Source organism: Pleurodeles waltl, chromosome 5 (assembly GCF_031143425.1).
Source record: "Pleurodeles waltl isolate 20211129_DDA chromosome 5, aPleWal1.hap1.20221129, whole genome shotgun sequence".
Classification (NCBI taxonomy): Eukaryota; Metazoa; Chordata; class Amphibia; order Caudata; family Salamandridae; genus Pleurodeles; species Pleurodeles waltl.
In genome coordinates this window covers 1,717,906,679-1,717,931,019 of record NC_090444.1, presented here as the reverse complement: position 1 = coordinate 1,717,931,019, position 24,341 = coordinate 1,717,906,679, and the positions used below count along the sequence as shown (strand labels likewise).

The window sequence follows — 24,341 nt, the reverse complement described above, 5'->3', positions numbered from 1 at the left end:
GGGCGATTTTCCTAAGTGCAGGGAACATTGTAGTATCGGCTCTCCAGCTGTGCTGGGGCAGCCGCTTTTGCTAAGAGGATTTCTGTTTGATTTAAAGCATTTACCAATTTTAAGTGATTTAAGAGGAGAGCCACAAGAAATGACTCTGATTAGGTAACTGTGAACAATTTGACCAGCACTCCAATACCGCAGATCAAGTTCACACTGTTGTGCCTGTTTGTGCTGTGAGCGCCATAGCTGCCATGCAGCACGAAGGAGAGAGACAAAAGAAGAAACAAAACATAGTTTGTTCACGCTGAAGTATGTTGCCAATCGTGCAATAATCATGTAACAGGGGCAGTCTGCAAGGCGTGACAAAAACAGCCTCAAGGCGGGACAAGCGTAAAGCATTTACCAATGACATCAAGTGATTTTTTGAAAGGCAAGCCCAAGAATGAATGAAAGTGATGGGCTTGAGATGGGCGTGGTTAAAAGCCCACAATACTTACAACAGGTGAAAGTGCTTGTGCACACGGCCTAAAAATAAATCCAAAAAAAAAACAAAAAAAAAAAACAAGCAGCTGAAACACAGCAAAAAGGAAGAGGTAGAGAGAAAGTTAGAGAGACAGGGAAAGAGAGAGAGGAAGTAGAGAGACAGAGAGATGGAGGAAGAGAAAGATAAAAAGATAAAGAAAGAAAGAGAGGGGGAGAGAGAGAGCATAGAGAGAGAGATAGAAAGAGAAAGGAAGAAAGGAACTTGAGAGAGAAAGAGAGGAGGGAGAACTAGAGAGAGAAAGGAGGGTGAGAGAGAGGAGGGAGAAAGAGAAAAAGTGAGAGTGACAGAATGAGAGTTAGAAATATAGAAAGAAAGAGAGAGAGAGAAAAGAGATACAGAGAAGGAGAGAAACATATAAACAGAAATGAGAGAGAAGAAAGTGAGTGAGAGACAAAGAGATAGGAGTGAGAGTAAAAAATAGAGAGGTGGGAGAAAGATAGAGAGAGATAAAAATGAGAGAGAAAGAGTTAGAATGACATTTCGAAAAAGAGATAGAAGGAGAGATAGAGAAAAGAGATAGAAATAAAGAGGGAGAAAGAGAGAGAAAGAGAAGAGGGAGAGAGAAAAAGATAGAGAAAGTAAAGAGACAGAGAAATAGAAGTAAAGTGACAAAGTGAGGGTGAGAGAAAGAAACAGAGAAGAAAATAGACAGGAGAGAGAGAGAGAGAGAAATATGTGATGGTGAAGTTGGATTTTAAATTACAATTTTGATAATGCCACTTTTATAAAGTTGGCATTTACTTGCCATAGCCATTTGGTTCCTACACACTGTCTCTAGGTCACATAACTAGGTGTTGTTGACAGTTGGGCTTTGAGTGTTCCTCCTAGACAGCCACACACAATAGGGTGCTTAGGTGTGCCGGAATGGCCATCACTGGCAGGATGGGAAGGAGGAGCAGGGCCCAACCCCACTTACACTTGAATAGGCTGTGGCCTGCCTCCACACAAAGGGGTTCACATCCCTGTAGTTACTTTGGAACCAGGGCCAGGAAGGCAGGACACCTGTGCACTTCAGAAGCCTGCCTGTAGATGCTTCTACCTACTTCAACAGCACAACTGTGTATAAATACTGGACTTCAGACACCAACTCTTCATTACACTTCATTACACTTCTTGATCTTTGGATATTCTGGCAGGAAGAAAGACTGCAGTGCTGCTGAAAGGACTGCCACTCTGATAGACTGCTGTTCTGAAGGACTGCTGCTCTGCTGTGGTGACCTGCTGCCTGCTGTCCTCTTCCCTGGGTGAGAAGGACTGGATCTGCATCTCTTGAACCAAGATCTCCAGAGTGACTCCAAGGGCTAGTAGGGTGACCTCCTGAGCTGAAGCCTTGGGAACATAACAGGCTTCCAACAAACTTGCAGCTGGACCTGGACTCTGCCATCTGAGAGTCTACCCTGCCAAGTGGTGCCACCCCAGTCCTGGACCCTAGGAAGTGGGTTTAAGGCACTCTGCCAGACTTTGTGGATCCAGCGGAACTGACGCCTCTCCCACGCTGCATGGCGCGACATCGAGCAGAACTTACTCTTCACAGCTGCTGCGTGGATTGAACCATCGCAAAAACCCACATCGCCACTTCAGCTTCTTCAGAACCACTGCTGCGTGACGTATCCTTGGTGCAGGGCCTCGCATTCCCTCATCGATGGCACCTTTGACGATGAAGCCAGACTCTGCATCGCAGCATCACATCTCCACCGAACCGATGAATCACCTCAACTGAGTGGCGCATACTCAATGCCAGACTTTGCATTGCAAGCCCTCGTTGGAAGGATCCTCAAAAACAATGCAGCACCTTGCATTGTAGCCTCACCGCACCATGGGACCAATCCTCGCAATGCTCCGCAAGCCAGGATTTAAGGTGCTTTAGTCAGAGGGCCTAACTGGATCCCTGTAGTCAGCCCATTCTCCATCATGGTCAGCCTGAACTTCTAACTTTGTCTTGGTCTGGCGTGTCCAGATTACCACAGTTGGTGCTTTGTGGTTTTTGATGCTATTTTCACTGATTTGTTTTTGTCATTTTGGTCTTGTTTTATTTATTAAAAAGTCATCTATTTTTCTAACTTGGTGTGGGATCCTTTTGTGTGGTGTTTTCACGTTATTACTGTTTGAAGTATTTCACAAATGCTTTACAAATTCCCTTTGAGTTAGGCATGATTGCTCTGTGCCAAGCTACCAGAGGGTTGAGAACAGGATAATTTAGGGTTGGCTTGTGCCTCTCCCTGACAAGGATTGTGGTTGCTGTCTGACCAGGGCTTATACCCCAGTCAACCAACAACCCAATTTCTTACAATTGCAAAAGTCCTTTCATTAGTTGAAAGACTTTTCAGATTCATAAAGGTCTTTAGTACATCAAATAAAGCCCTTTTCTAATCACAATCCCTGTGATTTTGGGAAGTGTAGGGTTTGTGATAGCAAAAGGTCTTTGCACATTAGACCCTAGTTTCTTTATGGCACGTCAAAACCAGTATATATTACTTGTTTCATTCTAGCATACATTGATCAGAGAACTATACCATTCACACTGTAATTGACATTATTTCATTCTAGGATCCGGAAAGAGACTATTTGAAGGTGACATCGTTTTGCCGGTAAGCTCTACTTACGAATGGAATTCTTTTATATATTACTGCATTCAAAAATGCTGTTGCCCTCTTAACTATAATGGAGCAATTCCTGGTAAAGACTGAATTCCAGCTACTCAGTCTAGTTAGTATAGCTTGCAGAAAAGTTCTGCACAGGTTATTTCTCCAGCTGTTGCCAAGGAGTGTGGCAGGTTGTGCTACTTCATAGCCTTCAAAAGATGAAGAGGTCTTTTATTATAAACAGGGTTTGCAGAAGAGTGATCTCCAAGAATCTGAAGTAAAACTTGTTTGTTAAAGATTTTCTGAGTCACTATGGTGCTAGAGCTACAGTTAATTCTTCTGGACAAAATACATTCAATTTCGTAGTTAACACGCATTGGCAATAGGTTTGACCTATAACTGAATGAGTCTGGACTCATCTGTCTGTGCTGTCACTCGTCATCCACGTGCTTTATCATTATTGCACTCATTTCTCTATCCATCCATCCATTGACTCATTTTTGCATGAATCCTCTTTCCCATCAACAATATCACACACACAGCTGCTAGTTTGTGAGGAGTGTAAGAATGCTGTTGATAGTATATAACTACTAGTCTGTGAGTTATTTAGAACGATTTTGGTTGTGTGTGACTGTTATTTTCATGCATTTGGAAGTGGTGCTCATTATCCAAACTGCTAGTATGTGATGGTATACTTCTAGAAGTGTGCGGTTAGGTGTGTGAGAGTGCTTCTGGTAGCGTTTGACTGCTCGTCTGCTAGAGATGCGAGAGTCTAGTTGGTATCTAGGGTAATTTGCTTTCCATTTTTAGGGTGATGGAGCAGGGTTTGAGTCTGTACGATGCAAAGCAAATTGAGGCTTTACGTAAACAGTTCATCATCATTTCAACAACGGGCAAAAATGGCCACAGCACACCGATAGTATAGTCCAATAGTGTGGCAGGGATAAGTGTCCCTTATCTTATGTTGCTATGAAGCAAAGTTGAAAGGAGTCTCAAGTCCTGTTTGTAGAGGGTGTCTTTTATTTGTAGATACTGGAAATCATTGTGTCATCAGCGTGATACAGCCTTTTTTTTTTTTTTTTTTTTGTAGAGGGTGTCTTTTATTTGTAGATACTGGAAATCATTGTGTCATCAGCGTGATACAGCCAACACGTGTTTCGTCACACCAGTGACTTTATCAAGGCTGCAAAATGATAATTAAAACAAGAGTTTCGGCATATAGAAGTATATGGGCACAAAAATGTGTTTGTAGGAGAGCACGTGAAGGAGACTCCAAAAATGGTAATAATGACCAGTGAGCTATGTGTGAGGCAAAGTGGGTATTCAAATGACAGGTGGGTAGGTGAGAGGTTAGAAAGTCTGGAGAACATAATAAGTGATAAGGACCCGAAGTGCAAGATTTGAGAAGAAGTGTGAATCACCGTGTTGTGTAATCTAGAAATAATGTGTTCAAAGGTATATGGACAGAATATAAGGTGGATAGAAACCATTATGTTACTGGAATAAGTGAGAAACGAATGTAAGGTAAAGGGAAAGACTGAGACAAAGAGATCAGATAAGTAGAAGAGTAAAGATATAGTAAAGGGGTTGAAAAGTCAAACGGAAGGACCACGTGAGTGGCTCATACCTGGGCCAGCCGGCCAGGAAGGTGCGTAACAAAGGTAAGTAATGGGGAAGCCGCGTGATCAGTTGAATGGGCTCAGGGACGTCAGTGGTGACTGAGAAAGGAGAAAACAGTAATCAGGTGAGCAAGAGTAGAGTAGAGAAAAAGCAAAAGCTTAAAATTGGATACAAAGAGGAAGAAAAAAAGAGGAACAGAAAGTCTGGGGAAAAGGTATAAACATAGTACGTAACGAGATAGTAGAGAGAAAAAGGAGCAAAAATACATACCTTCTTAGAGTGGAACTAGTGAGAATATGGTTGAGTGAGAGAACATGAATGCAGACCCTGGTAAGCCTGTGGTCGGAACCTAATAAGTGTTGGATATGAGGGAAAGGGAAAAGAAAATTGAGCTATTATCAAGAAAAAGAGGGAAAATTGCACATGAGGTAATTGCTGTGTGCAGAACACGCTAAAAAGCTTGTAAGAATGGTCGTGCAAATAACGAAGACTAAAATGTAGAGAGGTCCAGTATGGTGGCAAAGTCGTCATGATTGTGAAAAGTATATTAAACAGTATCCAAAGAATAGGCGAAATAATCGTTAAAAAAAGGGGGGGGGGGTTGTCGTCAGCTACGCGTAATCCCGAGAAAAGGGAAGACTTTGTGTTTAGTGAGCGAATTGGCCGTCAACCGGCGCGCACAATAATGCTGTTGAGGAGAGTATGGCGTAAAGCAAACCCGAGCACAAAGGGGCAGCGCACTAATAACGGGGAGTACTAGTTTAAAATGGGCAGGCGGTGAGACAAACAATTTAAGTAAAACAGTGCCGCAATTGAAAACCGCAGTGCGAAAATCAGAAGGGCAGCGTTTAGAGCGCTTATATGCTGACTATTAGGTAGTAGGCAAATATTGACAAATATCGTGAAAGAAGCCCGTGTGCACAGGGCAGCGCATTAGAATGCGGGAAGAAAGTAATGTAACTTGAAAAAGGGGCGAGGCACGGAGTGTAAGTACAAAATTGCAGCAACTTGGAGCCGAGGTATGGAAATAAAAAGGTAGTGCTTAGTATGCTTATGGGCACATCTAGTGAGTAGTAAGATAATTTAAATTGCTAGCAAGGAAGGAGAGTTAAAAAACAAAAATAAGGTCAGTCGAGGGCTTACCTGAAGTGGCGAGGGGACGTGTGTCAACGAGCTATTTTGGACGAGTACTGGTCGGAATAGACCTGTGCTCACAGCTTAAGAAGTGCAACTGGGAGTGGCACAGAGATAGAAGAGGGGCTCAAAGTAGGAAGTGGAAACAAACGGCGGCCATCTTGAGTGTAGGAAATAACGAGAGACTAGGAGTAACTGCCAGAGAATGGTATTCAGTAGGCGAAGAGAGAGACTAAATAAAAATTATAAAATAATAAATAATAAAGAAGAGAGAGGGCGGAACCCTAGAACGGATCAAAGTAAGCGGGAACGAAACCCTTAGATGAAATAAAAAAGTAAAAAGTAAATCGAAAGTATTAGGATGAGAAGCAAAACGAGTGGGGAGGTGAAAGAGGACGAACATATCCTAACCAGGTGCAAGTTGGAGAGCATTGTGAAGTTAGGGTAGTAGGTAGGTAGTATGAGGTAAAACTAGGTAGAGTAGATCGTAGTAAAAAAGGCAAGGGTGGTAATGTGAGTAACATGAACGGTAGGTGACAACGGTATCCTACTAGTGAAAAGGTAATTTGTGTGGGTGTAGTCAAGGAATGTAATGTTGTACATATTTAGTAGATTGCAAACAAGTACAGTGATAAAACATTTTCGTTAGGTACATTGAGTGAGCAGTAGCAGAACATACGGAGATCAAGGTCATGGGGCATGGTAATCAAGTGTACCGATTGGTTATATAAAGAAATGGGATAAGTGCTGAAATATATGATAAAAAGAAAAAACCACAACATTGTAGACATATAATACTGATACAGAGTAAACCGTGAGGTTAAACCATACAAATGTCCATTTGGAAAAAATGACCGTGAAGTGTATAGAGACCGAGGTCACGGGGCATAGTATTTACATGTGACAAGGCATGGTCTAGCTGGTGAAACAAATGAGCAGCAACGACATTGTTGACACATGTTGATAATACATCTTGATCGACATTGTTGACACATGTTGATAATACATCTTGAACCGTGAGAGAAACACAATAAGCCATATAAGGACCTAATTATGAACCAGGCAGACCACAAAGGAGTGGGAATTACCATTCATTTAAGAAAGTAGTGTAATTCTCGGTCCGTGTTCAGGCCTAGCTCCACTGCGCGGAGTTTTAGGATCCACTTAGCCTCGCATCTGCGTAGATCACCTGTTCTATCTCCCCATCTCGGAGAGTTGGAAACATGCGCGATGCCATGGAATCTGATGTTTAAGAGGTCTTTTTCCCCGTGCAGGTCGTTGAAGTGTATAGCAAGAGGATAGTTGGTATTGACATTCCTGATGGCTCTTACATGTTCTTGTATACGTTCTTTAAGTGGGCGTATGGAGCTTCCAATGTAGATTAAGCCACATACACAAATCAGGCAGTAAACAGTGCACTTAGTATTGCAATTCATGAAGGTTTTGATATGGTGCTTGGTCCTGGTATTGTAAGAGAATGATGTAGTTTTATTTAGGGCCAAACGACAGGATATGCAGCAGCCACATTTGTAGAAACCATTGGGTTTTTCTGGGATCCAGCCCAGTGGGCGAGTTGGGGGGGAGGGACAGAGAAAGCTAGGGCACAGAATGTTCCTGAGCGTGCGACCTCTAGTGTGTACAATATTGGGTGACACGCCCACTGAATTCTTAAGACATGTATCCAACATTAACAAGTGCCAATGTTTTTTGAGAATGCGCAGTACTGTTTTGCTCACAGGGCTGTATTGGGTGATGAAAGAGACTGGTCGCCTGTTAGGAGAACCCCTATTTCCAGGTTCTTTGGGTTTTTTAAGCAAAAGGGTGTGTTGGTTTTTGTTGGAAATGCGCTTACTAGCTGCTGAGATAAGTTTGTTGGTGTAACCTCTAGCCTGGAAACGTTCAGTTAGGTTCTTGAGTTCCTGCCTGAAAACAGCCGTGTCAGTGCAGTTACGTCTAATCCTGACCATTTCCCCGTAAGGAATGGCCCTGATTTGTGTGAGGGGATGGGCGCTTTGTGCATGAAGAATGGAATTGCAGGCCGTGGGTTTTCTGTACAGTCTAGACATGATCTTACTATTGGTGATGTACAACAGTAGGTCTAAGAATTCTATTTGACTGGTGTTCACTTTGTGAGTGAACACCAAGTTGAACTCATTCGTGTTAAGGTGTTCTATAAGTTGGTGGAGGTCAGTGATGTTGCCAGTCCAGATACCAAGAATGTCATCAATGTATCTCCCCCAGTACAAGATATGTTCAGTGATATGTGTAGGACAGTTGGACCACAGATGTTTTTTCTCAAATTGGCCCATGTACAGATTCGCATATGATGGAGAAAATTTGGCTCCCATGGCAACACCCTGACATTGCCGGAACCATTTACCGTCATGTAGGAACACATTGTTCTCAAGCACTAGTCGAGTAAGATCAAGAAGCATCTGCGTGTGTTCATACAGCGTGGCGTCACGGCTACTAAGAGTCAGTTGGAGCATTTCTAGTCCCTTTTCCAGGGGAATTGAGGTGTAGAGAGAGCTGACGTCAAGACAGATAAACATACAATCTTCCGTCCATTCAATATCCTCAAGTTGACATAACAAATCCCTAGTGTCCTGTATGTACGAGGGTAAGTTATGAACCAAGGGCTGTAAAAAAGAGTCAATGTACTCAGAAATGTGTTCCGTAGGGGATCCAATCCCCGAGATGATGGGTCTCCCAGGTGGAAAACCCCCTGGTTTGTGGACTTTGGGTAGAATGTAAATGCAAGGAGCCCTAGGCGTTTCAGTGTACAAATATTTGTATTCTGAGTCAGTTAGGAGACATTGATTCTTCCAAGCCGTTAGTTTCTTTTCGATGCGACTAGTGATGTCAGGAAGGGGGTTACCCTTTAATGTCGAGTAGGCCTGTGTGTCATTGAGTTGTCTATCAATTTCTGCAATGTAGTCGGTCCTGTTCATAATGACAACGTTGCCCCCTTTGTCTGCCTCCCTGATGACTATGTCCGTGCAGGTAGAGAGTTTGTGTAGCGCTCGAAGTTCATTGGGGTTAAGATTTTTGTAAGGTCTGTGGGTACAGATGTTGGTCTTATCCTCTAGGTTGTGGAGTTCCGTGCTGACGGCTTTATAGAAAACATCAATGTGATTGTCTGGTGGCAATATTGGTATGAATGTGGAGCTAGGTCTGAGTCCACTGTTAACGTCTAAGTTTGGTGTAATGTCAAGTTGAGTTAGTAGTATGTCAAGGCTCGGTGGTGATGACAGTGTATTGTCAAGGGAGAGGATGGTTTGGATGTCCTGTAGGTCTCTGATAGATTGATTGCAAGTGGGTGGTGAAATGAGGGCAGTACGGTCAATGTCTGGTCTATTTTGGAAAAACTTTTTCAATTTAAGATTTCGTATGAACTTAAACAGATCTATGTGAATGTTAGTGTAATCGGGTTTTGAAGTAGGACAGAAACCCAAACCTTTTTGCAACACATTTATTTCGTGTACAGATAGTTCCACATTAGAGAGATTCATGACCTGTACAGTATCCTCTGAAAAAGTACAGTTGTGTTCCATGGGAGGACCATTTAGGTTTGTTGGATTTTTGCGGTCGAGCGTGTTGTCATGCCCTCCCTGGTGTTTGTTGTGGTGTTTCCTGCCCCCCCTGCGGGTGGGTTTGTGTCTGTGCCTGACCTGTTGTAGTTCTGTCGTAGACCCTTTCTGTATCGGCCAAGTTCCTCTAAAAAAGAATTTGGCTGTTGGGTTGTGTTTTGTTGGTGAGCACTGGTAGAGGAACCATCTCCAGCTGAGTCTAAACAGTCGCTAGTGAAGCACATTTTTCCAACCGGAAAGTATCCACACACAAAGAAAACAAACACATTGTGTCTGACTCCTGACGGGGCACGGGCACTCAAATCTGTGCCCTAGCAAGGAGCCAAACGCAGTTCTGTGTCCTAAAAAGGAGCCAGGTTCATGTTTAATTTTCCAGTCACTACTGCTTCCCCCTCCCACATTTACTCCTAAAATGTAAACCTACGTGTGCGGAGATCTCAGCACACGTGGCTGAGATCTCGACACAGAAAAGATAGAAGAAGTGGAGGCCCTCAACCATAGTTTTGTGAACTACATTTCGTAATACATGAGCAGTACTACTGTAGAATGCAGTTTGTGAATCAGGACCATAGTTCCTCTACTCACAATGTGAGAGGAAGGCGAGGACAAGGTGAAATGGGTAAGTGTCTGTTCAGATTTCTTCTTAGCCCTACCAAACCTTTTTTTTCGCTTTACGCCTGCTTTCAATTTGGGTGGGACACAAGTGTGATACCCGTGGTAAGTCCCAGAAAGCATAGATGCCAGGAGAGTCTGAATTTTTTTTTTTTGTGGCTATCGACTTGCAATGTGAAGCTAAACCTGTAGATAAATTCAATAGATAGAGGCGAAAAGTTCTAATAGTTTGCATTCCCACTCTCCTCCCAGCTACCCCACAAGTGTGGATAGGCATTGCATCCAGGACAGGCTAGACATGACAGTGCACACAGAGGAAACTTGGCGTTAGAAAGAAATTGGTGAAAATCAGAAAAACATTTAATTAGAACATATTCTCTCATCCAGCCAGTCAGGGCAAGGGAGGTTATGCACCAATAAATTCATTATGTACAGAAGGAATAAAAAAATATATTGCTCTATACTCTCCATGCAGTTCTGTGTTATATATCTGTCATTCAAGGAATGGTGCACTATAAAGAGTGATTCTGCCACAATTTAATGATCTGAGCTAATATTAAATAATGGATTGCACAGACTGTATTCTCTTAAAAAATCCACAAATAATTGCTACTGCCAGACTTCATCTATTCAGGGCAACATTTCCTTGTTAGCGTTCTGCGAATATGTCCATTTGAGAAGTGCAATAAATTATTGAGCAAATTTGTTCCAAAAAGAAACATATGATCACAAATGTTATTCTATCTTGAGACTGCAATTAGATAAGGATTACACCAATGCATAGCCCTGAATATGTCGAAACATATATTTTTATGGGTGCACAAAGATTACCAAGAAGTACATATGTTTAAACACCTTGTGCCGATTGTTGTTAAAAAAACACACTCGGGCTCAGAATTGAACAAACACCCCAGCTGTAGGATGCTTATCGTGGAGTTCACATTGTAAAACTCCTTCCCATTTATTTGCCTCACAGTTCACAATACAAAACTCAATACCTTTGCACATGCCAGAGAGTTCACAGTGTAAACCATTACTATTGTATTTGTCAGAGTTCACAACATTACTGCATTTCTCACAGTCTTACACCTCAAAAGCTGTTTCTTCCTCTGCTTGACATGGGGTCTGTTTTAACAATGCCTGTCTCAGCTATGAGCAATGGAACTGCTTCATAGGTGGGTTTCTACAACTGCTACCCTATTGAATGCCTGTGAAAAGAATATCAAGAAATGACTAGAGCTAACACTCTATGGGGACCCAAATACTGGAGCCAAAATGAGCATCAGGTAACCCCTTCACCACTCTACCCTCAGAGTAGTGAGGCTGAGCAGTCCAAGACTTACCGAGGAACATAGGGTGGGCTAGAATCTCAGAACTTCGGAACACACAATAACACTTAATAAATCAATGTCCAGCCTCTGCAGGTACTTTAGTGCACATGCTACTCAATACTAAACATAACTTAACAAATGCTAACCATGAAAACCATCCCTCTTCAGTCCCTCCTGGACTACAGATCTGTGCATGAAGGTCTCGCAATGTTAGCTAGTGAAGGTCCCTTCCTATGACGTCTGCCACTGCTTTTGCACCGTAAAAACCCTTCCCACTGCATCTGTCACATAGTTTATCATGTAAAACCCCTCCTACCCCACAGTTTAAAACCCCTCCCACCCCACAGTGTAAAAGGCCTCCCACCCCACAGTGTAAAACCCCTCCCACCCCACAGTGTAAAAGCCCTCCCACCCCACAGTGTAAAACCTCTTCTATTCTATTGTGTTTGCTAGAACGTTCACAATGTAAAACCCATCGACACTGCATTTTTCACAAAGGTTATACCATGCAAACCCCCTTCCTTGTGTGTTTGTCAAGGTCCTTGTCTTAAAAATGTCACTATCAGTTATGAGCATTGGAATTACTTGACTGGGGACTAACACTGCAACCCAAGCAAATGCAAAACTATGGCGGTGTCTTTCCTCAACCCTATGACATGTCTGTGCACTCCATTCAAACTTCCATGAGAGGAGTTAGCTTTTAACATTTCTAATTGCACAACAAATGGCCAGCCATCCTATGAAAGAATAACATAATCCTTCCAAACATCCACTCCTTTTTTTATGTAACACCTCATGTGTTTTATCTACCTTAATCCTTCTCGTATGTGATTTTTAAAAATACACAAACAGAAATAATAATTACAAAACATCCGTTTGTTTTAATATATTCCGTGTCAATGTTTTGGGGCGAAAAGATACACAAGACTTTGAACAAATGCACAATCCAATAATTATTTAATAACTCTGTACGTGTTTCCTTCCTGGGTAGCGAGAGAGAAATGCTGTAACTGATCGATCAAAGCGATGGAAGTTTCCTATTCCTTACATCCTGGCTGATAATTTGGGTAATTATTGAATATTATTTTTTCTTCACCCACTTCATATTCACCCTATTCTCGCTACTCGGTTCACTTGAATACAGACACATTGAAAATAGGAAGGAATATGTATATAGACAACACTTACAACAGGGTGTAGGGCTCAAAACTCGTGAACACACCAAGATGAGGAATCATTCACCCCCCATCATGAAAATTACAGACAATAATGAACTTCAGGACAACATCGTCTGTGACCTACAATATGGATTCAGGGCAGGTTTAGGCAGTGTACAACAGTGCCTAAACTGTCAGTTAATGATTAATAAATACATTTTGGCCCAGGTAGGGCACATTTACCTAGTTTTCATGGACTTAAAGTTCGCTTTTGATCACGTGAATTGTGTCAAACTTTAGAGCATCATGCTAGAAATGGGAGTTGAGATCATGCTTGTCAATTTTCTTAGAGAGCTTCATAGCAAAGTCTCTGCTTCTGTAAGGTATGGTCCTGCGGGGGCAACTACCGATAGCTTTTTACTTTCTAGAGGTGTCCAGCAGGGCTCTGCATTGGCACCCTTTATTTTCACTTTGTACTAATTGCCTTGAACACTACCTGGCCAATTCAAATGCTGATGTGCCACGTATAGATATTCACTCTTTTCCCATACTACTTCACTCAGACAATGCAGTCTTAATTGCCAGGACTACACTTGGCCTGCAGAGGCTTTTGGATAGTTATTTAAGGTTGTCGTAAGGACGCTTGTATCTCAATGAGACTGCTGGTTTTGGGGCAGCAGCACCTCTGCTCGTAGGTGACGGACTCCCACACCAGTTGGCAGCTGTTGATCCACCACTCGCAGGTCTCTAGCAGCACCTCACCAAAATGGTAAAGGTGTTTTGTGGCAGCCTAGGGCATGGAAATCTGAAGACCCCTCGGGGAAGTCATGGTGAACAAGCCTTACCCTGTTCTCTCCAAATACAAGTCTCTTACACATACAGGGGCAAGAAAGGAGATGCAGTATAGTTTTCTATACATTTATTGAAAAGACTGCAATCTACGATTAAACGCATGAGCTGCAATGATTAGGATAAGGAGGAATAACAAATTCAGGATTGTGAAGATCAGAGATGTAAAGATGAACAACCCCAACATATTGCAATAAACATGAATATATAATTTCTACCTAAGGCCTATTTTCTAGCCTCTAGCGGGAGCATGGCTGTGTAAGCCCAATCTGTCCGTGCAGTGTCTATGGGAAGCACACCCCATCCAAGTTACCTTTATGCAAGCTTGGGCCCCCAGTCTCCAGATCAGGGTCTCTAGAGACACAAAGGCTGAGGTCAGCTTCAAACTGACATGCAGCCTAGATGGCAAATCCTGGCTGGAATCCCCTCTAAAACCCTTTGACCTACAAGGTGTCTATATAAGGAACATGTTTTGTTCTTGCAAAATAAGCCTGATGCAGGTATGTACCAAAGTATTAGACTGTTTGCGCAGTCTTTGGCGGCAAAACAAAAATATTATCTTGTGTTCTTCGTATTCTGTTCTTGACAACCTAGAGCAGAAGAACATGATGAAAATATGTCATGCATAGCACTGATAGTGACACTCTCTCAGAATTGCAACTGATTATGAAAATAAAAACACCACTAAAACAAGCTGTGCTAAAATGCACAAAACGAATACATGAAAACATAGCATATTATCTGGGTGGAAGGACACAGGCAGCAAGCCTAAGCTAAGCCAGATATTGTGCCCAAGCAAGGAGCTAAAATGGGCCCACAACAAGGTTTATGAACCAGCTGGAGCTGACTGTAAATCACTCCAAAACCCACATTAGAATTTATAGGCCAAAAATGAACAACCTTTTTCATTAAATCCACCAACACTGAACAAGTTTAATCTTTTCCCTACCTGGATATTCTCTTCAATGATCAAAGTACTTAATTAGGAATTGTCACCACTGCCAAGTGTTCTTGTACTTTGGAAGGCCTGTTCATGAGAGTTTATAAAGCTAAATGCCTGTCAGTGGCTACCTATGGCTCTGGAGTTTGAGGGACAAAATATTTTAAAACCCTAAAGAGCATTGAGAATGGTTGTCCGAAAATTGTTGTTGGGGGTTAAATGTAGCACAGCTAACTATCTACGTCACGCAGAACTCAGCCTTGACTATATTACTGATCTTGTTACAATCCGCCCACTTATTTTGTGGCTAGCAATTTTGAAAAATCCCAAAGCCTTCTTTAGCCGTAGTGTGATTAGGGAGTGCAGGCACTTAGAAAAAGGCTACCCATATCCTCTGATTAATGTATCATAAAAATATGAGTAATACTCTGGGCTTTTCTGATTCCTACAATTGTCCTGAGCGAATTTTCAACGGCTACTTGTGAGACCATCAAAGATTATTTTTGGAAGTGGACCGAATCAGACAAAAGTACGGTCTGTTTGTACAGCCCTTTGAATTCCTGATCCATCATTGAACCCTACCTTATGTGGCTAGGTAACGATTACCATCAGGTCTTATTAGCCAGGTTGAGATTTAGCACTTTACATTATTTGGAGGCTTTTCATGATCCTGTCAGATGTCCTACGATTCTTGCCTTGTATCCATGTGATAATTTGTCTGTACAATCCACTTTGAACTTAATGTTGTTTTTTAAATGTTATCACTTCTTCAGGAAAAATCTTTTGATTCCATTTTTAATGGTTATTAATATTAGAGATCATAGGACAGCTATGAATTATTAGCAATCTCTTCCATCACTATATGTTTGCTTGACCATTGTAAGTTATATACAGCACATTCTTAAGCACAGGAATTCTGGCTTGTTAAAGTTAAATGACTATCATGTATCATTCTGTGCCTAATCAGAGTTGCCCACACGATGAGCTTCCTTAATTATGCCATGGTGATATTTTATTGTTTATGCACATGACACTTTATGATGTTCTTTTTTAATTGGTTTCATATCAGGTTTGTGTGATGTGATAATACTCTTCTTTGCCACCTGTATATGATACTTTGCAATATTTATATTGACCATCTCATAAAGGGATATTGATTTTAACATTATGTTCATGTACTTTTATTATTAGATTTATTAACTTATTTATCTTTGTATGTATTTTACCTATCTTTTATAGCTTTTAGCCAAATAAAGTTTATTTGACTAAGTTAACTTCACTAGTTGATATTTATTTCTAACAGATGAAGGGGGAGTGCATTCTAATAATGACTGGAAAGGTCTCAAATTGTAGTCAACCTTCAAGCCCACTATGCAGGCAAAAGGTCCCGACCAGCTGTGGAACTGTTTCATTCCTGACATTTTCCTACTGGTGTTTGTGGTTCCACTGTATTTACTTTAATTAGTTTCCATATGAGCTGGGCACAGAGCCACAGGGATCCCCAAACAGTATAGCTATTGCCCATTATGGACATCCTTGGTGTACTCTAAGATGGAGGAGACCCTCAAATGATCCCCCTTTTGTGTAGTCTTAACGGTATGAGGGGGTATTCTCCCTTGATACCTTTGCCCAGGTTCTGGATGGTGGCAGTATTTTCAAGTTTTTGGGGTGCAGTATGCCCACCACAGAGAATCCACCTTATTGTAAAATAACAAAGCACCTCTTTACAGACCCTAACTCTTCTCCTCCCCTTATACCAAATCATGAAAGAACTGAAATATTTCATGAGTACCCTTTCAAAGTTTATGGGTTTTCTGTAGAAAATTGAAGTGACAGCTCTAAAATACATGACTGGACACATTTTTGAAAAAACTATTTTGGGAGAAACTTCTGATCCTCTCTGTGAGGAAGACCATCTTGGTTGCTTTGCACGCTCACTGAAGAACAGGCCAGAGTGTGTTTACACTGCTTTCGTTCATGTTCATCAGTTATGTAGAGGCTTAATCTGAACTGTGAATTAGCAGCACACATTCAAGACTTTAAACTTAAAAACAAAGGAACTGTTCACACACCCCTTAGATTCTCTGCCACAAACAAAAGATTCAGTTGGGGAGGGGAGGTGAGAGCACTAAAGCTGTGTCCAAATAGGTGGTCCCATTGGTGAAAGTAGGGGATACCAGTGATGGACACGGGTGGTACCAGTGGTGAAAGTGTACGGGAACCTCCTAAGAAGCATTCTGGGCCCTCACACCTATTTTATTGCAAAGTAGGCACTGCAGGACAGCAGGAAACACCAATGCCCACCACAGGTACTATGATATAAACTGGCTGCTCCAAGCCCACAGAAACTGCTTCCCAATGTTATGAAAGGATGTACTTTTCACTAAAAAGGATAGTCTTGTTTACATACCTGCACACGTGACGGGCATACCACTCTCATATTGGCAATTTAATATACACAAGAGGAAAACAAGTACACTGAAACGCATGAGGGCAGGAGCAAAGAAACGTTTAAAAAAAAATCTTTCTTTTTCCATTTTTTTGTAGTCTTTAACAAAGTCGCAACTTTGAGTTGGACCAAACCCAACAGCCTGCATAACACAAAAACGTAATTAGCATTATGTATACAGTGACATCACTCAACATGACTGTTAGACTTGACATCCTTAGGGTTCTCACCCCCAACTTTTTGCCTGACTCCCTCCATCTTTTGACACTGTTCTTTCTGGTTATAGGACTCTGTGAACTTTACCACTGGTAACCAGTGCTAAAGTGCATATGCTCTCTCTTAAAACATGGTGACATTGGCTCATACCCAACTGGCATATTTAATTTACATGGAAGTCCCTAGTAAAGTGCACTGCATGTGCCCAGGGACTGTAAATTAAATGCTACTAGTGGGCCTGCAGCACTGATTGTACCACCCACATAGGTTGCCCCTTAACCATGTCTCAGGTCTGCCATTGCAAGGCCTGGGAGTGCAGTTTCACTGTCACTTCGACTTGGCATTTAAAAGTACTTGCCAAGCCTGAAATTCCCCTTTTTCTACATATAATTCACCCCTCAGGTAGGCCCTGGATAACCCCCAGGACAGGGTGCTATGTAGGTAAAAGGCAGGACATATACCTGTGCGTTTTATATGTCCAGGTAGTGGAAAACCCCTAAATTTGTTTCCCACTGCTGTGAGGCCTGCTCCTTTCAAAGGCTAACATAAGGGCTACCCTCTTTTGCTGTTTGAGGGGTAAGTTTTGATCAGAAAGGGGTAGATAGGTCATATTGAATATGGCCAGAATGGTATTACACAATTCTGCTGACCTGTGAGGTTGGATTTTATATTACTATTTTAGAAATGCCACTTTTAGAAAGAGAGCATTTCTTTGCACTTTAAATCCTTCTGTGCCTTACAGCCTGTCTCCAATCCACGCCTGGGCTGGGCTGGTTGACAGCTCCCTTGTGCATTTCACCCAGACAGCCACAAACACATGATGCTCAGTTACACCTGCACACATCTGTATACTGAATGGGTCTTAGTGGGCTGGAAGGGTGGAGGGACTGACACTTACATTTCTAAGGACATTGGCCTGACCTCACACAATGGACTGCCAAACCCCCTACTGGGATCCTGGCAGACAGGGTTGTACTGAAAGGGGACCTTGTACACTTCAAAACCACTCTTTGAAGTATCCCCCACTTCAAAGGCACTTTTGGGTATATAAACTCGTCACTGACCCTACCAACTCAGACACTTCCTGTGACAGATACTCTGAACCAGATCCTGCAACCTGCCAAGAGGAGCTTCCTCGCTGCCCAAAGGACTCACCTGGACTGCTTTGCTGTGAAGGACTGCTGCCTTGCTGTTGCCCTGCTGCCTTGCTGGCCTCTGGCTCTGCTAAGAAGTGTTCTCCAAGGGCTTGGATTGAGATTGCCTCCTGTTTCCTGAAGTCTCAGGGCCAAAAATACTTCACTTCTGCAAAGAAACTCCTTGTGCGGCGCAAATTGATGCACAGCCTGCCTAGCGGTGAAAGAATCACTGCATCGCCGAACCAGAATGACGCAGCTCGGCTCCCTGAGTGGAGATCAACGCAGCACCAGCGTTGCGACTGGAACTTCGAGCCACAGCCCACTAGATCGACGCATCGTCGAGCCGGAACGACGCAGCCTGACTTCATGTGGGAGAAATCGACGCAGCGCCTGCCGTGCAACAGAAACTCTGACGCATCACCCACCGGATCAACGTAGCACCTGTGACTTCATCCTGCATGCCCAGGATTTCCACGCATCATCCCTGGGTGTCAAAAGACCCTGCATCACAAAGAGGATTCAAGCCTGCGTGCTGGAATTCGATGCAAAGTCCTTGCCGCATGGAAAATAAACAACGCATCGTCTGTGTGTTTTGGAAATCCAATGCACACCCTTCATTTTCCCCGCATACCCTCCTCTGTGGTCTCCGTGAGTGTAATTTTGACGCATGCCAGGTACTTTGTTCTTGCTAGAGACACTTGTTGCTTTTTAAAGACTTAAGACTGTTATTATTACAAAAGTGATATTTCAACTTGTACTTATCAAATCTTGATCGTTTTGACCTTAATTCACTCAGATATATCTTATATTTTTCTAAACCTGTGCAGTGGGTTTTTGTGGTGTTTTCACTGTGTTATTGCATGATTAGTTAAGCCTGACTGCTCAGTGCCAAGCTACCAGAGGGTGCGCACAGGATATTTTGGATTGTGTGTGACTTACCCTGACTAGGATTATGGTCTCTACTTGGACAATGGTATATACCTCTGCCAACTAGAGACCCCATTTCTAACAATGACATTTAAACACTACTATGTTCATGTTCTTGAGGTATTAGTGCTAGGGTCAATTATGCAGCCACGCATGGCCTGCCCTTACCCCACCCAGCACACCTCCCGGTGAACCCCCCATCATCTCCTGGTGCCTTTTTTCTGCCCCAATACTGGAGTCAGACCTGCTGCTCCTCTCGCGCTTAGCATGGATAAGCGCCCATCTGCCATATCAATCTCCGGGTGTGTGAGGGAGTCATCCCTAATGCCTTAGTGAAGGCACATCTTCCTCTGATGCTGAAACCTCCTGCAACATCTCAGCCTAGTCCATGCAGTCTTCCTGACCTCACGCATGCATCTCTCCTCTGCTAATGTCCATTCAGCCATGCCTGTCATGGAAGCCTGAAGGGATTGCCCCGCCTGTTCCATTGATAAGGCAGTGCTTCATGGAAACCTCTACCCTAAACCCAGGTCCCTTCTTCAGGTGCTGCACCATGGCCTACCAGTATCGCACCAACATGGGGGAATCTCTATATTATATGCAAGAACTTGGCACCTGCCGTGCCAGATCTGAAGTACAGGTAAGTCCTAGTTGGGTAGATTCTGCTTCACCGCAATGACAGTAGACAGGTAAGATGCAGTACATAAGAGTTAGTTAATTTAAATCCGGGTTGCTAGACACTGCATCGACATCTCTTGAACCAGTCCCCCTCCGACATAGGCTCTGACAGGTCCTCTTCCCATTTAGCTTTGGCCACCATTTTGAGCTTGCCTCTGTCCACCTTAACAGTCCCGTACAATCGAGAGACCAGCTTACAAGGAGGACTTCAAGTGTGCTTGTCTCCCGCAGTCCGTCCATTTTAGTACTTGTCAGCTTGACAAACTGGAAAAAGTGCCACGGTCCTACCCCAAATCTCTCCTGTGCCTCTAGAAATGTGATGCATCTAGCCTCTTCAACCAGGTCTCCCACGTGGTCATGGACATATCAGCACTTATTCATCAGAAAGTTTGCAGCCATAACAGCAGGAGTCTATGCTAGAAGGGGGTCTGCTGAATATGGCCTTCACTGCAGTCTCCCATGCCTGGACCACCTGATGCACAACATATTTTGATTGAGCAGGTTTGTGCAAGATTAACGAAGATAACAAAAAAAATACATTTTCGACAATCATCAAAATTGAGATCGTTAGCCACCAGACTCTGCTCGAGAACACAGATTATGATAAATTCACATTTGAAGAAATTTAAGAGGTAGAAACGTAAATACAATAGCTTTGATAAAGTGCAAGCATGCCCGGTGTCCATCAGCAACAAAACTAGATCCAATACATTATCAAATAATTAAAGATAGTTAGGTGTCAAAGTAAACTGGAGAACAGGAACTTGTGCAAAGTACGCACATATGAAATACCTAAAATATAATAAAGTGCAGGCATACTATAAAGTCCTAACTAGCTGGATTCATACACCACCCTAGGGCATAATAAAGTGCATCTCTAGCACTGAAAATTGCAAAATACATTATCAACAGCCAACAAAATTGAGATGGTTAGCCACCAGACTGTGCTCGAGAAGACTGGTTATACAAAACTCACATTTGAATGGTCAAGGGATAGATATATAAATCCAATAGATGTGATAAAGTGCAAGCATACTGTAAATCCCACCTTAACTCAATGATCTTATGTCATCCATCAGAAATCACGATTCACCCTGTCTCCATCAGCAACAAAACTAGATTCAATACATTATCAAAAAAATCATTAAAATTAGTTATGCACTGAACTGGAGAACAAAAAATTGTGCAAAGTACGCAGATATTAACTACCTAAAATATGATAAAGTGCAGGCATACTATAAAGTACTAACTAGATGAATTCATTTACCAACCCAGTGCCATAATAGAGTGCATACGTGCTGCCTATCTAGCACTTAAAATGGTGTGAAAAGTATCTAAAATATTAGGATACTGTCAGGGCTTAATCCTAGTGTACCTAAGGAGCTTCCAGTGAAATAAGCCACACAAACTGAAAGCCCTGGCAAAAAAGCGGGGTTGAACTATCCTTCAGAATTAATTCTTAGAAAGAGCACAACCATCTTCTTGAATTAAGTTCAGGAACGGCCAAGAGGCATTGAATCTCTCCAAGCCCCTTACCCATTTTGCAAATGCCTCCTCAAACTTCTTGGTTCTAAGCATTTTGTTCAACCAGTCTTGATATGATGGGACCTTATCGGTTCGCCACAATTGTAATATCAAAGAGCAGGCTATGAAAATGCAATTGATAAAAATATCTGATTCCATTTCCCAGTTGTTGAGCACTGACTTTGCTTGCTAAACCCAAACAGTACCATAGAAGATTTGATATCTATTTTTGTGCCAAAACCCCAATGCAGAGCCGAGGAAAACTGCTGCCAAAAACATGCTAGCTTATGACAAGTAAAAAACAAATATGAAGTCAATCCCAGGTGCCCCGATTGCACCAAAAGCAGCAATCCTTAACCAAAGGAAACATTCTGTGAAGGGCCGCCAGGGTACAATAAACCATCAAGCGAGATAAGAACAACATCCTTTTCAAGTTTGCCACCCTTAAAGACCTATGGCCTCCCTATGCTATAGTCTGCCAATCCTCCGGCAAGAAGCAACAGTGTGGTTGACCATATCTTCCGTAAAAAGTTAATTAAATACTGCTGTGGCCCTTCATTGTGTAGTAGCGTATGTCAACTGTCAATGACAAAAGTTTGGACCTAAAAATCGAGCATAAGGCTAGATGAATTTCCTGACTAGCTTCTTGATAACGGGACCACAAATGTGGACAATCTGTTGGTATCCTAGAAAAAATCACTTGGACTTATCGCCACACCGAGCACAGATCTCTTGCCATGTGATGCATTTACCCTGCACAAAAGGTGCCCCAACTCCTTAAATCCACGGGAATACCAGTATCTGATCTGGATACGAGGGATCCGCAGACCAGCATACCGAGACTCTTGGAGTGTAAGTAGTGTGCACCCTGATGAAATATGGTAGGAATTATACATAGCTGTCAGTCATGCACTCAAATCCTGCAATTGTTTGCATCTATTTTTTGGGGAAATTTTGGAAACTTAATAAAAACTGGAAGCGGCGTTCCAGCATCCTGCACCATTATGTCACAAAAAAAAGACCATTCGTCCCTCTTCCATCCATTGCTTTCACCAATAGATGTAAAAAGGCTGATTTATAATATGTGTGATCATGTGGAAGGGCACGCCTACCCTGTGCAATGTCCAATTTAAGTGTGGGATATTTGACCATAGGTGCCTTTTTATTCCAAATAAACTGTCTAATACGTGAATCTAAATCAGTAAAATAACTCCTGTTAATTTTAGTGGGGACGCTCGAAAAGAGTAACAAAAGTAATGGCAAAGTAGACATTTTAATGAGGGCCACCCTAACCGACCAATGTTAATGGAAGAAGTGCTCATCAATTGAGTAGCCCCATAATCTTGTGAAGCATCAAAACAAAGTTTAATTGAAAAAGGTGGGAGTAATTGTTTGTCACATAAGTTCCCAAATATTGTATCGGGCTTTGGGAATGAGCTTGTAGCTACAAAGAGACAGGAAGACAGTTGAGATATTAAAAAGAAGCAGCTCGGTTTTATTTTGATTGATTTTATAACCCCCTATACTTTTAAACAGATCAAACTCGTTGAGCACCTTCTTCACATTCTCCTTACAAGGTTTCAAGTAGAAAACAATATTGTCTGCGAACATTTTTAACTTGCTCATGGCTGGGATGGAGGCCTTGATTGCTTGCTTGGAGAGAAAGGGCACCACTGATGAGTCCCTCTATTGAGCGCCACTGAATCCACAAACTCAGAATGATCAAATATCTTTGCTTGTGCACCTTGATATAAATTCGCCAACATTCTGATGAATTGGGAAGGAAAACAAGTTTCGTCAAACCAAAAAACAACGCATCCCAATTAACCAGATCAAAAGCTGGTGTGGTTAACTGAAAAATAATCCAGCACCTCTACAAGAAAGCCTGTATCAACCTGCCCGCCACAAACCTAGTCTGGTCTCGACGAATTAAAGCCAGGGAAAGTGGGGTGGTACTTATAGCCCATGCTTTCATCAGAAGCTCATAATCGGCATTAAGTAAGCTGATAGGCCGATATGAATTAACACCCTTGGGATTTTTGCCTCTCTTTAAGAAGCTAACTATTGCAGACTCCTTAATAAGAGAAGGGACTTCACCCCCTTTACAAACTTTAACAAATCAGTCAAAAAAGGTATTAAACTGGAGGCAAAACTTTGATCAAATTTGGCCAGAAAGCCATCATTGTCGCAGGTCTTCCCACTTGGCATAGTGGGGAGAGCTGCTTGCATCTCCTCCTCAGATATAGTGGAGATAAACCCTTCAGCCTTAGAATTCGAGAGACACAGTAGCTTGATAGATTGAGAATATTAAGATATATTTGACTGTGAAGTCACATAGTTAGTTTAATAAACGGCTTTATAATGCTGCAAACAAACTCAAGAAACCCTGGCCTTTCCCGAAACTATTTCCCCAGTTGCTGGAGTCTCTAATTCCCTAACTACCAAAGCCTCCTGTCTCACCCCTGTAGACAAGGCCAAGAATTTCCCGATCATTTGATTCTCCTCATTTAGTGGCTAAGGAAAAGCTCTGGAGCGATTGATTTCCTCTAAAATAAAAAAAATCCCTCAACTTTTGCCTAGACTTTTCAAAATGGTTCTCCATGGGGGGGAAGAGGTGCCCTGGAGCCTTTTCTTAATCTGTAGGGCTTGATCTACTGACGATTGCAGCTGAGATATTTGCTCTGTACGCTTTTTGTGTTGCTGTGCTTTATAAGCAATGACGTGGCCCCTGGTCGCAGCCTTGAAGGCCTTTCACACCGAAAAGAGCAAAGCTGTGCCCCTGTTTAACTGAAAATAATACTGGATGGATTGCCTCATTTTTATGAGCCAGTCCTGATCCGAAAGGAGTGCCCGGTCTACCTGCCACCTGCGCCGTTTTCCCTTTGTTGCCTCCAACTTCACTATAACCGTGGTTCAAGAATCATCGGAGAAGGAGTTGGCCCCAATATCTGAGCCTATCCTTTAAATGGACTGGGAAATTTAAAAAAAATTCAATATGAGAGACAGTGTGGTACCGATGCAAGAAGCAGGTATCCTGAGAAATGCCAGGATGGTACACCTC

The 24,341-nt window shown here is 42.4% G+C and overlaps 1 protein-coding gene across 2 annotated transcripts in view; it reads left to right on the top strand.

Annotated features, from left to right (window-relative positions):
• Positions 1–24,341, top strand: part of LOC138296699 (meprin A subunit alpha-like) — an 81,290-nt gene that overhangs the window by 5,466 nt on the left and 51,483 nt on the right. For both annotated transcript variants that reach the window (XM_069236075.1, XM_069236074.1), the window contains exons 4-5: positions 3,083–3,123; positions 12,396–12,471. In XM_069236075.1, coding sequence (XP_069092176.1) covers positions 3,083–3,123; positions 12,396–12,471 — 117 coding nt within the window. The remainder of the gene's footprint in view (positions 1–3,082; positions 3,124–12,395; positions 12,472–24,341) is intronic.